Below are 15,212 nucleotides of genomic sequence, written 5' to 3' on the forward strand. Positions count from 1 at the left end.
TGTTAAGGGGTCAGATTATTTCCTATGTTCGTCATAAAAGAAAAGAATTAATGAAACGAACGTTGGAAACACAAAAATTACTAACCCAAGCTTATAAGGAATTCAAATTAAACAATACACCAATAACAAAACAGAAATTTTTAGAGGCTAAAGAGGAAGCAGACGCCATAGCGCATGAGACGGCCATGCATAATTTAGACTATCAAAAACATAAATATTTTAAATGGGGTAACAAACCAGGGAGGGTGCTAGCATCCCTTACACGACCATTTAGGACGGACGTAAGAATACACAAAATACAGCAACGTAATGGTCCCATATTAACAGGAAATGAGGAAATAGTGAACGAATTTAGGTCATTCTTTGGTGAGTTGTATAAATTAGAGCCAAAAGAGGGAGGGGAAATTGGGAACTTTTTAAAAAGCTATTTAGCACCAACAATTACGGAGGAAGAGAGGGAGGCCATTAGCTCTCCCATTACCCCCATGGAAATTCTACACGTCATCAACAAACTAAAAATTTCCAAGGCACCTGGCCCGGATGGGTTCAGCAATGAACATTATAAAATTTTGGGAACCTCCTTGGCATCTCATCTCAGTGATTTATACAACAATATAGTCAAAAGTGGTCATCTACCTGATCGGCTTAACGAGGCTGTTATTATTGTTCTTCCAAAACCGGGCAAGGACCACATGAAAGTTGAGGGTTATAGACCAATATCATTACTCAACTCTGATTTTAAGATATTTACAAATATTTTAGCCAACAGACTCCAAAAAATAATTCCAAATCTGATCATGCCCCAGCAAACTGGATTTGTACATGGTAAATCGATTACATATAACATTAGAACGGCTTTGGGAGCTATATCTTACAGTAGAGCGCATAAACACATGAAAACTATTGTGGTTAGCCTCGATGCCGATAAGGTGTTCGATAGAGAGTGGCATGGCATGGGATTATTTGAACGATCTGCTAACATTTAGAAATCTTGGCCCTTGGTTCTGTGATGCTGTTAAAACAATTTATAAAAATCCGATATCTAGGATCTCTGTAAACAATACTCTATCTAGGCCTTTTGAAATCCAACGAGGAACGCATCAGGGCTGCCCATTGTCTCCCCTATTATTTAATTTGGCGCTAGACCCGCTCCTGAGAACGCTGCAGACTGAGATGGCGTTCGAAGGCGTTAAAGTAGGAGCCACCTCAATAAAAATCTCAGCTATCGCTGATGATATACTTTTATTTATTGCTAATCCAACCCAGGCAGTTCCGGCCATCATGAAAACTTTGGAGGAATTTGGTAGATGCTCTGGCTTCAAAGTTAATTACAATAAATCTGAGGCTCTGGCGATATTCAGGACTGGGAGAGTGCGAGATCCCTTATTCCCATTTCATTGGAGCCCGGAGTCTATTGAATATTTGGGGATACGGCTACCGGCAGATCCGTCCATTTTATATAGTCAGTTACAAACCACTAATATCCTCAGTAGTCAATCTACTTCATTCGTGGAAACATTTTACATTATCTTTTTCAGGCTGATGCCACTTGATAAAAATGATAGCCTTTCCTAAGTTGCTGTATGCCTTTCAGACTCTGCCTCTTTTGCTGTCTAGGGCAGATCTTAGTCTACTAAATTCAGCATTTCGGAAGTTTATCTGGGGTGTTGGGGTCAGATCGCGCATAGGTCTCATAAAACTGCAGGCATCAAGGGCAGAGGGCGGAATTAACTTCCCTGACATAGGAAGGTATCACCTGGCGGCCAATTTTAGGTATGCCATCGATTGGATATGGGGTGTCTCTCATTTCGCTAATGTTAGTTTAGAGCAACAAATATGTCCACATATCACATTGTCGGCAATGCTACATCTGGGCGGGGAGGGGCTTCCGACGGAGCTACAGGAACACCCGACAGTGTGGCAAACAATACTGACTTGGAGACGTTGTAGAAGGCTTTGTAATTTATGGGCTGGTTTTTCCCCGTTTCAACCATTTCTTGGTAACCCTGGGTTTCTAAGGGGTACTCCACCATTACTCTATAGGCTTCTGGCTGATCAGGGATTTAGGCAGGCAATAGATTTGATGGACCTTAATTTCTCTGTGTTCTCCTTTGACATAGCATCACAGCGTTTCCCATTATTTGATAATAATCCATTTCTTTTCCTTCAGGCACGTAGCTTGGTACAAAAATGCTTGCAGACTGGGGGGATGGGGGAGGGGAGGAACAATTTAGACAGCTTTATCAGAAATACAAGATCACAACCGGCATCTATAAGTAGTATTTTTTTTCTATTACGTAAAAAATGGTCATGGGAGGGGAGAGACACGGGATTAGCAAAATGGTCAAAAGACCTTCCAGGCCTAGGGGCCGGAGATTTCCTTGATGCCACTACAGAGCAGAGGAAAACCTTGACATATAGCAGCTACACTGACATGGCTCTTTTGATTCTACACAGGGCTTATATCACCCCACATCTGCAGTCTCGGATGTCTCCTTCTACTATATATTCTTGCTCCAAATGCAAAACACGCAACACTGACATATATCATCATCTTTCGAGCTGTTCAAAGATTCAAGAGCTAAAGGGTACTATACATGATGATTTGCAGAGACTATGTGGGATTAGCTTCACGCTCACACCACAGTGGGCCATTTTTAACATTTTGGGGGAAGCACATCATAGGCTGCCTAAACATATCAAAGCAACACTCATGATTTGGGCCTCGGCAACTACAAAAAGCATATTGCAACACTGGTTGAGCCCGAATGTCCCACCACACTCTCTAATACATGCCAAGGTTATGTTCCTTTTCAAAATGGAGTGGTTGGACGCGCTATCCAATAGGGAGAAGATGTCCGGCAAATTTTTAACCACATGGTCTCTCTTTATTCCGTCTCTTCCTTTGGGGGGTTAGGGAAAAATTGTGAGCTCGGTTTGAAAATACCCAATGGTATCTATTACAGCGGATAAGTGGTCATACACCAATTCCATAACCTAACTAGGTTGTTGAGGGCACGTAGAGAAGGGGATGTGGGGAGGGAATGGAGAGGGTTTGGGTTCTTGTGACTGCTGATTATTTGTCTTGTTAATCTTAAAAATTTAATAGCAGATTTATTAAAAAAAAAAAAAAAAAAAAAAAAAAAAAAGATTGAATCAGTTTCAGTGCTTTTGGCAACAATAACCAATTTCCTCACTTTGCCAGAGTTCCAGCATGTCCGTCTTGCAGACTCTCTTATTGCCAGCTGCAGCGTGTGCACCACACAATGTGTGTGATGATTATGAGAAAGCTTTGAAGCAGCTTTAACAAGATCATCTCATTGTAAAGTATCACTTTGCTGTTCTTCTGTACTAATATCTGTTTGTTCCTCAGTTACAGGACTGTGGCCTTCCATCTCAAACATACTAAATTTGAAGTTTTCTTCTAGCTGCTATTCACCTTCATTATTCTCATTCAGCAGTGTAATTGTACTTATGTTTGAAGCATTGTCAGTCACAACAGCAAGAACCTGTTCTGTTTTTAGTTCATAATCTTGCAGAACTTTTTCTACTAAGGCCTGGAGAAACTGGTGTGATGAGCTTTAGTATCTTTTACTGCCAGTGTCTTGGTAACAATGTTCTTGTTGTCACAAAGAAATCAAAACTCGATAGCAAAATAGTTCACTCTGTGACATGTGCAGACATCCATTTTAAGAAATGTAAACGTCTCAAGTCTTTTTAAGATCCTCCGTTTGGTTAAGAGTCCAGAGAAATGCTAAGTTTGCCACCCATTTTTCCAGTAAGAGCTGTAAAATCTGGTTGTGCAATTAAAGGGAACCTACCACCCCGTTTTTTAAAAATTAGATAAAAATAGTGTGAAATAGGGGCAGAGCTGGGCTTTACATTAGGGCCTTTTCGGTGCCTTTACACCCCCGTTAGGCTGCCCAAATACCTTTGTGAAGTGGCCGTTTTCTGCTGTCACTCAAGTGGGTCAGGTCGGATGGGCGTGGTCACAGCGCTGTTTGTCCCCCAGGATCCTGCTCATCATTACGTTGGTGGCGTAGTGGTGTGCGCATGTCCAGCAGGCGAATCCACTGCCCAGGAGATGAATAACGGCACGGTCTTCGCTATTCAGCCGTTTACCGGTGGGCGCGGCCATCTTTCCTGTGGCCGCGCCTGCGCAGATGGAGCGCTCTGCTGCCCGGGACTTCAGGAAAACGGCCGCGGGATTCCGCGCGTGCGCAGATGGAGATCGCGGTGGCCATTTTCCTGAAGCCCCGGGCAGCAGAGCGCTCCATCTGCGCAGGCGCGGCCACAGGAAAGATGGCCGCGCCCACCGGTAAACGGCTGAATAGCGAAGACCGCGCCGTTATTCATCTCCTGGGCAGTGGATTCGCCTGCTGGACATGCGCACACCACTACGCCACCAACGTAATGATGAGCAGGATCCTGGGGGACAAACAGCGCTGTGACCACGCCCATCCGACCTGACCCACTTGAGTGACAGCAGAAAACGGCCACTTCACAAAGGTATTTGGGCAGCCTAACGGGGGTGTAAAGGCACCGAAAAGGCCCTAATGTAAAGCCCAGCTCTGCCCCTATTTCACACTATTTTTATCTAATTTTTAAAAAACGGGGTGGTAGGTTCCCTTTAATAAATGGTACACAGTCTTTCACAATAAGCTCTATGAGCGGTCTTTTAAACATATCTGCTGTCACAGTTACAGTAACTGTCACTTACAAAACATCTTGTAACTGATGTTTGTGATGCTCTTTCCTCCTCCTTTGCACGGCGGTTAGTGCTGGGCACTGGTTTCTTGGTGTCACTGATCTTTCTCAGTCATAGCATTGAAAACTTCTGTGTATAAGCGTTGTAAATGTCTTTTTAGATTGGAAGCTCTCATAGGAGCATTGCTTAGCTCTGCCTGAGTGTGCACTGATCTTGGGCTCACAGCATTTGTTTTCATCTGTCATACACTGGCACAAAATATTTTTTATCTTGAGTTAATGTGAAATTCTCAAATACAGCTGACTCCATAGAAAGCTTCTTAGCCATTGTGTAATCATAAATTCGCTTTCAAAATAATTTTGACCTATATAAAAAATAAAAAAAATAAAAAAAAAAAAGGTATATTGTAATTCCTGCAAGAATAGGGAATCCTGTATAATTATGGATAGAAATAAAACAAGCTTTGCAAAAATCAGTAGTACAGATGAAAAAAAAGTTTGTAATATATGTTATTAGATACTTTTAATCTCAGGCGTTTCTCAGGGTACAAGACAGTAAATGTTTCACATCATGAAACTTCACAGTATATGAAGGGGGGGGGGGGGGAAGTGAGGAAGCAAGTTTGCTGAATCACACCCAAGAAAGAAACTGAAACTGCTAGCAGAGCTAATAACATGAAGAGCATCAGATCAACTAACCTCCAAACATGAGCTTTTCAAAGGAAAAGCAAGCTAAAACATGAAGCATGCAGGGAAAACATACACTGGACTATTGATTTATGCACAGTTTATTGAATGTTTAGATATGCTTTAAGTAGTACTTGCCTTAATCATGTTTTCCTGTTCCTGCTAGCAGTTCTTGAGATGAGTGCAGGGCTGCAGGCATTCCTGATCAGAGCCTTTTTGCTCTGATCTGTAGAGGAAGAGCTTTACTACTCAGCATGTACAAAAAGTGCAGCCCAGATTCATCTCCACTAAAAGATGAGATTCTTAGATCTTGAACAGAGCAGATATTTATAGGACATTTCATAACCATCCCAAATTCTTATAAAAGCATATTCAGCACATATTGCATTTAAATACTGTACCCAATTTATTATATTTTAGGAGTTGGCCCATTTTATATATTTTTATATTGACTCCGACTCCACAGCCCTGCTGCTGACAGCGACTAACAAGTCTTTCCCAATACACGCAGGCAGGGAGATAAACATATAGGGCTGAAATTGTGCAGCAAGTGTTCCCATACATGCTACCTGGGAATCTTCTTCATGAATCAGGGCTTTTGGCTCTAATAATATTTTAAAAATAAGTACAATTTACTAAAAATGTAAAAAACATATATGGGTCATTCCACATCAAGTGGACCAGTTTTAAAAATCGTCCCCACTCGACCTTCTCCGACTTTGCTGAAAATTTATAAGGATGTACATGTATGTTTGAAAAGAGGTTCCGTAAATTTTTAGCGCCAGATCTCAAATACATTGGGCACTGTTGACCTTTCACTGGAGGTTCCACCAAGCCTGCAGCTTCAGCTAAGAGGATTTTGCAAACTTTGGCACATAGCCATTAGAGTTCTATACTGGCTATGATGCTGAAATTTGGCATACTAGCTCAACTTTTGCTGCTAAACACGATAAAATTATTACCGGCTATGACAAAACAATATTTCGGCCGCAATTTTGTGTCAAAGTAGCTTGAAAAACGCGTCGCATAACATTTCTGCCAAACTTTGCCCATATATAACTCAAGACCAAAAACCAATAGTAACTGGTGCTTTGCCCTGTACACCAAACATCTACATGACTTTGCATTGCTGCAATATCACGGTCAAAGCATATGTATTTGTGGAAATATTCACACCCACATATGATGAAAAACTTAAAAAAAACGAATTTTACCTATTTTTAGGTCAAATTTCTCAAAAAGGGTACCCCTAAAATATATTAATTCTGATATCATTAGAAAGACCACATTTTTCTCTACAAGGATCATTGGTTGTTTTTTTTTTGGAGTCTCTCAGTTTAAGAAATGAAAAATGCCACTGAACATGGTGGTATTTATTAATACGCAATGAATGGTAACTGCACTATTCAAACCCTTGCGTTGGTCCATGGTGGTTATACCACAACCAATTCCCTAAGAATTGGTATTATAATCCTATTAAGAATTGTAATAATGCTGTCTTTCGAGAATTGGCAGCCCCATCGCCTAGGAGCCATGGCCGATAGCCGTGCAAGGTGAGCCTCGGGCGGTCTCTTTATCGCAGGTTCCGAAGCCTGAGGGTGGGTGTCTTTGCCTAGGATCCCAAGCCTAATATTGGGTATCTTTTGTTGGTTCCCAAGCCATAATGTTCAGTCTAAGTGGTCTGGAATTGTTGCTGAATTTGCAACATAATCGGTTCAGAGAAGCTGTATTGTCGGCCCATTGCTGTTGCAGCTGGTGCTGGAATTATTGCAATGATTGACTGCTCGGGAATCCAGCATGTATCATTTCTCACAGGCCAGTGAAAGAAGCTAGCTGGTCCATGAGGATGCATAAAATTTATTAATGCATCATGCTCGTCGACTGAAATTTCAGAAATATTTCCAATCCACCAGTTCCTATCGTAAATGCAGGCAATGTATTACCCTGGCTGGAGGTTTGCAATTGGCACAAAAGGCATTTCTGATCTGACAGATCTATCTACATGGGCAATGAAAGATGATGGGTCATTTGACACCCTTAAAATGCGAATCTTTTTGTCATCAATTGGCACAAACTGGTGATTTTCTCTTGTTCCAGCAATTGTATGTCCATCTTTGAACCTTTCCTCTTGAACTACCCGTATTTAGTCAATTTTTTGTTTTGGAACAAAAAAAAACTTGATTCCATGCAGTTGCTCGTTGCAAAAGTTGAATAAATCCACCAGGGTCAGTATTTGGTTTTCAGTTGGGCGTTGAAGACTGGCACGAGCTGCCAACCTCTTTGCTGTCCCTCCAATCCCATCACAGGGTGACTTTCCATGACTGGTACCAAAAAAATTCCTTTCAGCGCTGATATTGAAATCAGCATTGTGGTGGCACAAGTAGAGAAAATTTTTGAAATTTTTGTACTGGGCTGCAGATCCATCGCTGAAGTAGTGGATATGACGAATCCCATAGATGAGAGTCTTGAGATACTCCACAATTACTGTTAAGAAAGTGTGGACTGCAACTGTGTCATGTCGTGAGCAATCACTGATTATGCACAAGCTGATGTTCTGCGCAGCTTCACCATTTAACTCCTTGAAGTAAATTACAAATGGGTGTAGCTTGACTATTTTCCCAGTGGAAGCCTTGAATGGCATCTTGAACAATAAATGAGTAATTTTCAGCAAAGTCCATAAGGATCACAAGCTCTCCAGGTCTCAAATTTTCCTTCAACAATTTCAGATATCAACTTTGATGCTTGGCGATGTAGTGATGGCTACAAAGTTTAGAAATCTTCAAAACCAATTCTTCAATGAAATCTTCTATAGTCAGTTGTTTGGTATCAAGCGTGTCTCGATCAGTGTGAATCCATTGTTTGAACTCAATAATATCTTCAGGGTCACTGTTAGCAAACACATTGACTAGAAATTCTTTTAAAACTTCAGGACCCGGGCATTTATCACAACGGCCAAGCATACAGTCCTTGGATTCAATTCCACAGACCATTTTGCATATGAGCTCTTTCTAGTCATCATTGATTGGGCATGCTGCAAGCATTAGTTTGACATTTTGGTGAATGGTACACACAAACGGAATGTGTTCCAGCAGATCCAACGGTTACGCACCACTTTGGCCGAAGCTCACAAAACTTGGAAAATCCAATTTCAGGGCCATTCCGATCCCGATAGGCAACAAACATTTCCCTCATATTGCTCAGTAAGGCTACGTTCACATTAGCGGCGTGCGCCGCAGCGTCGGGCGCCGCAGCGGCGCCGCATGCGTCATGCGCCCCTATATTTAACATGGGGGCGCATGGACATGCGTCGCACTTGCGTTTTGCGCCGCATGCGTCGCTGCGGCGCCCGCGTCCGGGCGCAGAGGACGCAGCAAGTTGCATTTTTGCTGCGTCCAAAATCAATTAAAAAAAGGACGCATGCGGCGCAAAACGCAGCGTTGTGCATGCGTTTTGCTGCGTTTTTGTTTGCGTTGTGCGCTGCGGCGCCGACGCTGCGGCGCACAACGCAAATGTGAACGTAGCCTAATAGTCGCTTTTGCATCTGCTTTTTTTCTCCTGCTATTCGCACTCATACATAGTCTTTTTTACCAGGGCACATTCGACTGAATTCATCATCCTCAAAAAATGCCTGCACCTTTTTCTTCACTTCCTCAGAAACTTTCTTGCCACACTTGATTCTAGGTAAGGCTAAGATCCCATGTTCACATTTAAGCTTTCGAGCTTGTTTGACCATTCGTTCAGAGACACCGAATTCGTCTGATATAGCCTTAATGGACCAACTTTTAGGTGCCAATGTAAAGATTTGGACCTTTTTGGACAGCAATGGGCCGACGATACAGCTTCTCTGAACCGATTATGTCGCAAATTCAGCAACAATTCCAGACCACTTAGACTGAACATTATGGCTTGGGAACCAACAAAAGATACCCAATATTAGGCTTGGGATCCTAGGCAAAGACACCCACCCTCAGGCTTCGGAACCTGCGATAAAGAGACCGCCCGAGGCTCGCCTTGCACGGCTATCGGCCATGGCTCCTAGGCGATGGGGCTGCCAATTCTCGAAAGACAGCATTATTACAATTCTTAATAGGATTATAATACCAATTCTTAGGGAATTGGTTGTGTATAACCACCATGGACCAACGCAAGGGTTTGAATAGTGCAGTTACCATTCATTGCGTATTAATAAATACCACCATGTTCAGTGGCATTTTTCATTTCTTAAACTGAAGAGACTCAAAAAAAAAAAAAACAATGATCCTTGTAGAGAAAAATGTGCTCTTTCTAATGATATCAGAATTAATATATTTTAGGGGTACCCTTTTTGAGAAATTTGACCTAAAAATAGGTAAAATTCGTTTTTTTAAGTTTTTCATCATATGTGGGTGTGAATATTTCCACAAATACATATGCTTTGACCGTCATATTGCAGCAATGCAAAGTCATGTAGATGTTTGGTGTACAGGGCAAAGCACCAGTTACTATTGGTTTTTGGTCTTGAGTTATATATGGGCAAAGTTTGGCAGAAATTTTATGCGACGTGTTTTTCAAGCTACTTTGACACAAAATTGCGGCCGAAATATTGTTTTGTCATAGCCGGTAATAATTTTATCGTGTTTAGCAGCAAAAGTTGAGCTAGTATGCCAAATTTCAGCATCATAGCCAGTATAGAACTCTAATGGCTATGTGCCAAAGTTTGCAAAATCCTCTTAGCTGAAGCCGCAGGCTTGGTGGAACCTCCAGTGAAAGGTCAACAGTGCCCAATGTATTTGAGATCTGGCCCTAAAAATTTACAGAACCTCTTTTCAAACATACATGTACATCCTTATAAATTTTCAGCAAAATCGGAGAAGGTCGAGTGGGGACCACTGGTCCACTTGACATGGAATGACCCATATCTTACCCATACATCAATAACATTTGTGTGAATTGCTTAAAAATACAAGAACTATCTGGAAAAGAAAAAGCCTTAAGACTATTATAAATATTTGATCTGGCATGCCAAAAGTAGTCAACCAAAAATGATAGAATTTAGTGGTTTCAGGGGGTTTCCACAACTATGATATTGATGATCCATTTTTAGCGTAAGTTACCAATATCTAAAGGGTGGGAGTCAGATATCCGGTACAAACGATGACCAGCAGTTAAAAGCTGATATGCTTTACCCAGAGCGGACACTAAACTGTGCACAGAGCTGTGTGGTTCCAATTGTACACCGTTTACATCTGGGTACTGTCACTTCTGGGTGTCAGACCCCCACTGATTTAATTTAGATAGGTCATCAGTATTACAGTGGTGGATAACCCCTATAAACTATTTTTTCCAACCTAAACAGGGCAAACTTGTTAACGATATATCAACAGCTGCAGATCTGCTGGAAGGACAGCAAGTGGACCTGTCATTTGTGCATACGGTACTGTATGACCTCTAACATGATTGTGATCAATTTATCTTGTGACTGTGTCCTGATAATGCAGCTCATGGCTGTTTTCTGTCCCATGTCAAATAGTTAAGTCTACCACAATGTCTGAGTGGTAATGATTTTTCAGAAAGATTAAATTCTGCAACAAAACTGAGCCATCATTTTGAATGTTGCATCAAGAATAGAATATCTTAGGTCACCTGTAAATTAACATTGACATCATCCTTACCTTTATTGCACGGCAGTTGCTCTACGGTAATAAGTGCCCATCAATAACACACAGAAGTTATTTTCGTTATACAGCCTTATAATCGTGCTGAAAACTGTGCTGAAAACTATCTTACCATCCTGTCCACTGATTCCGTCTGCTACTTGCCCTGTGCCCCCAGCACGTAGGAATGCACCAATTTTGGCAGACCATGAAGCTTTTTGTAGAACCTTTGCCTTCTTTGTAGGTGGTTTCCCCTATGGAAACAAACAAACATAAGCAGATGCTTTCTAATTTTGTTAAAACTGCTAAACCTGTGTAACTATTTGTGTAATGTCACGGATTGTCGTCTTCTCCGGTTTCCAGCGCCGCTCCACTGCACTTTGTTTTCTGATTTACGTGACATGATCTAGACTCTCTGGATCACAGTAGGAGTATAAGTTTCAGCTGCAAAACTTTTGTTTTTTATATAATATATTAGTCTATGGAGTCTCACTCTGACGCTCTATAGGCTTACACTGTACAATCAACGTCCAGATCACACAACGTGCAGTGCAAGCCGGCAAGTTAGAATAGCAGTCACGTGATTCAGAAGGAGTGAAACAGCACTGAAAACTGGAGAAGAAAGCAATCGGTGAGCATATTACCACACTTATACTACATTTACACAGGGTTAGAGAGTAGAAATGTGAGTGCCTCTAAGCTTTATAGGAGGAGTGAGACTCACATTTTCTAGACAATGGAGGCATGCATAGAGCTATAACTAGAATTAGTTTTTAAAAGCCCGATCTTTGTACAGCCAGGACTACAGCAGATCATGCCTTAGCAGACATCACATACACAATACGTGCACCAGAAACATAACAGCAAAAAGGAGAAGATTTCCTTTATGCCGGGTCACTAACTACAAAGATTAACATCCACCTGAAGCCGGGCAAGAACACTGGCTTTCTTAGAATTGGACGAATAGCTGCGTGAACAGGAGGCGCTGCAGAATCTCTTTGTTTTGGAGAAGAAGGTATCACGTGTGCCAACTATTCCACACATTTCACAGATAGCTGAGGTTCAAAAAAAAAAAATTGCATTAAGTTTGAAATTTTTACATTTTGTTTTACGTTTTAAAAATTACATGTCACAAACAGTGATAACACACATAGCAGACACCAAAAAAAAAGCAAAATGTGAACTGTGCATAAAGACTATGGCCATCTGGAGTTTATTGGGAAGGCTGGTTGTGCAGGCGCACTACTGCTTTATTCTAAGTCAAGGAATTGAAACTACAAAAAGTCTTCTGAGAACGGCTTGCACTCCATGGACCCAATATGGAGCAACAGGGCACAAGCACGACCAACAACTCCATTCAACTCTATCCGACCATGGTCTTGTGGCCAGCAGAGAACCAGGAGAGAATGAGACATATACGAGTCCCTGTTCTGCTAATTGCTGGGGATCACAGTGCATTGGTAGTGATTTACATTAACTGGAAAATCCCTTTAAAAATCCTTCCTTCTTGCTTTATTATCCAAGTTCTAATCTAAAACATAAGACCCGCATCTCACTATTAGGGTCATTCAATTGTAGCTTACGTTACAACACAATATAGTAACTTAGGCTGGTTTCACACTTGCGTCTTGATCTGCAGCGTTTTTAAAAAAAAAACACAGGTGGTGAAAAAATGCATGTAAACGCGTGCAAACGCTGCGTTTTTTAGATGCATGCGTTTTTGCGTGCAGAAAAAAAACCGCGGCGTTTTGACGCATTTACATGCGTTTTTTCCTGCATTTGCGTTTTTGAAACGCATGCTGAGAAGTGTGTGACAGCTGCCAATCATCAAAATCAACTAGAAAACCCACTATTAATATAATTAGCTAGGGTTAGGATCCCTAGGGTTAGGGTTAGGGGTAGCTTTTTATTAGAAGAATGTCCTGGTCACCAGGTCACTGATAAGCCACCCCCCACCATCAAGGTGATAAAGGGATCCAAACCCTAACCCTACCCCTAACCCTACCCCTAACCCTAGGGATCCAAACCCTAACCCTAACCTTACCCCTACCCCTAACCCTAAGGATCCAAACCCTAACCCTAGGGATCCTAACCCTAACCCTACCCCTAAAACTACCTCTAACCCTACCCCTAACCCTAGGGATCCTAACCCTAACCCTAAGGGTTAGGATCCTAACCCTAACCCTAAGGGTTAGGGTTAGGATCCCTAGGGTTAGGATCCCTAGGGTTACTAGGGATCCTAACCCTAACCGTTACCCTAGGGATCCTAACCCTAACCCTAAGGGTTAGGATCCTAACCCTAACCCTAAGGATTAGGGTTAAGGTTAGGATCCCTAGGGTTAGGGTTAGGATCCCTAGGGTTACTAGGGATCCTAACCTTAGGGTTAGGGTTAGAGTTTTCTTGGTTTTTTTTGTGTTTTCTTGTGTTTTTCTATAGAAACGCATGCAAACGCATGTGCTTGAAAACGCATGCGTTTACATAGGCAGCAATACATTTTTTTGCGGCAAAAAAACGCTGCTAGAAATTACTACAGGTTGCATTTCTGCAACTGAACGCACGCATAAAAAAACGCATGCGTTGCAAAAAACGCGTCAAAACGCATGCAAAAAAACGCATGCGCTTTTAATGTTAAGTATAGAAAAAAAACGCATGCGGTTTTTAGCGCTAAAACGCAGCGGCAAAAAACGCAAGTGTGAAACCAGCCTTACGTTACCAAGATGATGGTAACTTACCTTACAATAAGGTTAATCCAATGGATGTAACATATTGTAACGTAAGTTACCATCAGCTTAGTAACAAAAGTTATCTATATTTCTTGCAATAAAAACTGTTGCTTTTAACTTGAGAGGTTAAAATACATTTTTTAAAGTAGCTGGGACTATGGTGTTTTAATACAATAAAAATAGTGCTTCTCCCCTGTTTACCAGAACAGACAATTTGGCAGACTCATGAAGGACAATTGCCTTTCCTTTTTTTGTTACGCAAGTTACCAAGTAATAACACTGTATTTGGTATTTAATTTTATTGTTGAAAAATCAAACTGTGTTGAAATCTATTGAGAATAGTTTAACGTACAATATACATTCACTCATTTTTGTGCCTGCCTTCAAAGACCATTCTGTAGCCAGTTTTTGGCTTGTGAATGTAACGTAAGTTACCATGGAATGACCCATTAACAGAATCAACTGAATGGCACAATGCTGCAACAGTACACTGCAAGAGGGAGCAAACCTGTATGCCACTCAATGCAAGTACTGAAAAGACTACCGCACTCACATGATTGCCAAACAAATCACTGGCGGGCAGAGTCAGACCCTGCTAATCTCATATTGACAGGCCTTCAGTTTTTAAAGGCAGGAAGACCCCTTTAACTTAAAGGATTACTCCCGTCTCCAAGGTCCTATGCCAATATGTAGTAGGTGTAATATTAATACTAGAAAATATCTCAAATTAGAAAAGTAGTATATGTTGTGCTCACGCCCTGACTGATAGACGTGAGCATGGGGGTGTGGCCCCACTGTGCCACAAACCAGACTACCCTGGAAGCAGCTACCTTGGTGTTCACTGGAGCCTCTGATGGTGAGGTCAGGTTTGTGTGGCAGGTAACTTCCAGGTAATACTCCAGGGTGGTGTCTGGCTGTGGCTGCTGATCCCACTGGGGGACGGAACACTGGCAGGCGGGCACGCCAGAGACAACGGCAGGCGGGTACGGCAGAGACACAGGAACACAGGAAGGTGTGAGTGGTATATGGGAACAGGTAGAGACCGGTAAACACTAGAGGAGCAGGGACTAATTCGGGAAGGACAGGAACACGGACAGGTATGAGTGGTATATGGGAACAAGTAAAAACCTGTTCAGACTGGAAGAGCAAAGAGCTAAGCAGAGCCGCAGGGTGTGGAGCAAAGAGCTGAGCAGAGCTGCAGGGTGCAGAACAAAGAGCTAAGCAGAGCCGCAGGGTGTGGAGCAAAGAGCTAAGCAGAGCCGCAGGGTGTGGAGCAAAGAGCTGAGCAGAGCCGCAGGGTGAAGAACAAAGCTGAGCAGAGTCGCAGGGTGCAGAACAAAGCTGAGCAGAGCCGCAGGGTGCAGAGCAAAGAGCTGAGCACAGCCGCAGGGTGCATAGCAAAGTGCGGAGCAGAGAGCAGAGGAGAGCCACACAGTGCGGAGCAAAGAGCAGAGCCACAGG

At 42.2% G+C, this 15,212-nt stretch overlaps 1 protein-coding gene across 8 annotated transcripts in view; it reads right to left on the reverse strand.

Annotated features, from left to right (window-relative positions):
* Positions 1-15,212, reverse strand: part of L3MBTL2 (L3MBTL histone methyl-lysine binding protein 2) — a 241,087-nt gene that overhangs the window by 140,437 nt on the left and 85,438 nt on the right. For 5 of the 8 annotated variants that reach the window (XM_077275930.1, XM_077275928.1, XM_077275929.1 and 2 more), the window contains exons 3-4: positions 11,949-12,082; positions 11,161-11,281 (exon numbers count right to left, since the gene is read on the reverse strand). In XM_077275930.1, the coding sequence (XP_077132045.1) occupies positions 11,161-11,281; positions 11,949-12,082 (255 nt within the window). The remainder of the gene's footprint in view (positions 1-11,160; positions 11,282-11,948; positions 12,083-15,212) is intronic. The other 3 variants (XM_077275934.1, XM_077275933.1, XM_077275932.1) reach the window with 1 other exon arrangement.

This window comes from Ranitomeya variabilis, chromosome 8, assembly GCF_051348905.1.
Source record: "Ranitomeya variabilis isolate aRanVar5 chromosome 8, aRanVar5.hap1, whole genome shotgun sequence".
In the NCBI taxonomy this organism is placed as follows: domain Eukaryota; kingdom Metazoa; phylum Chordata; class Amphibia; order Anura; family Dendrobatidae; genus Ranitomeya; species Ranitomeya variabilis.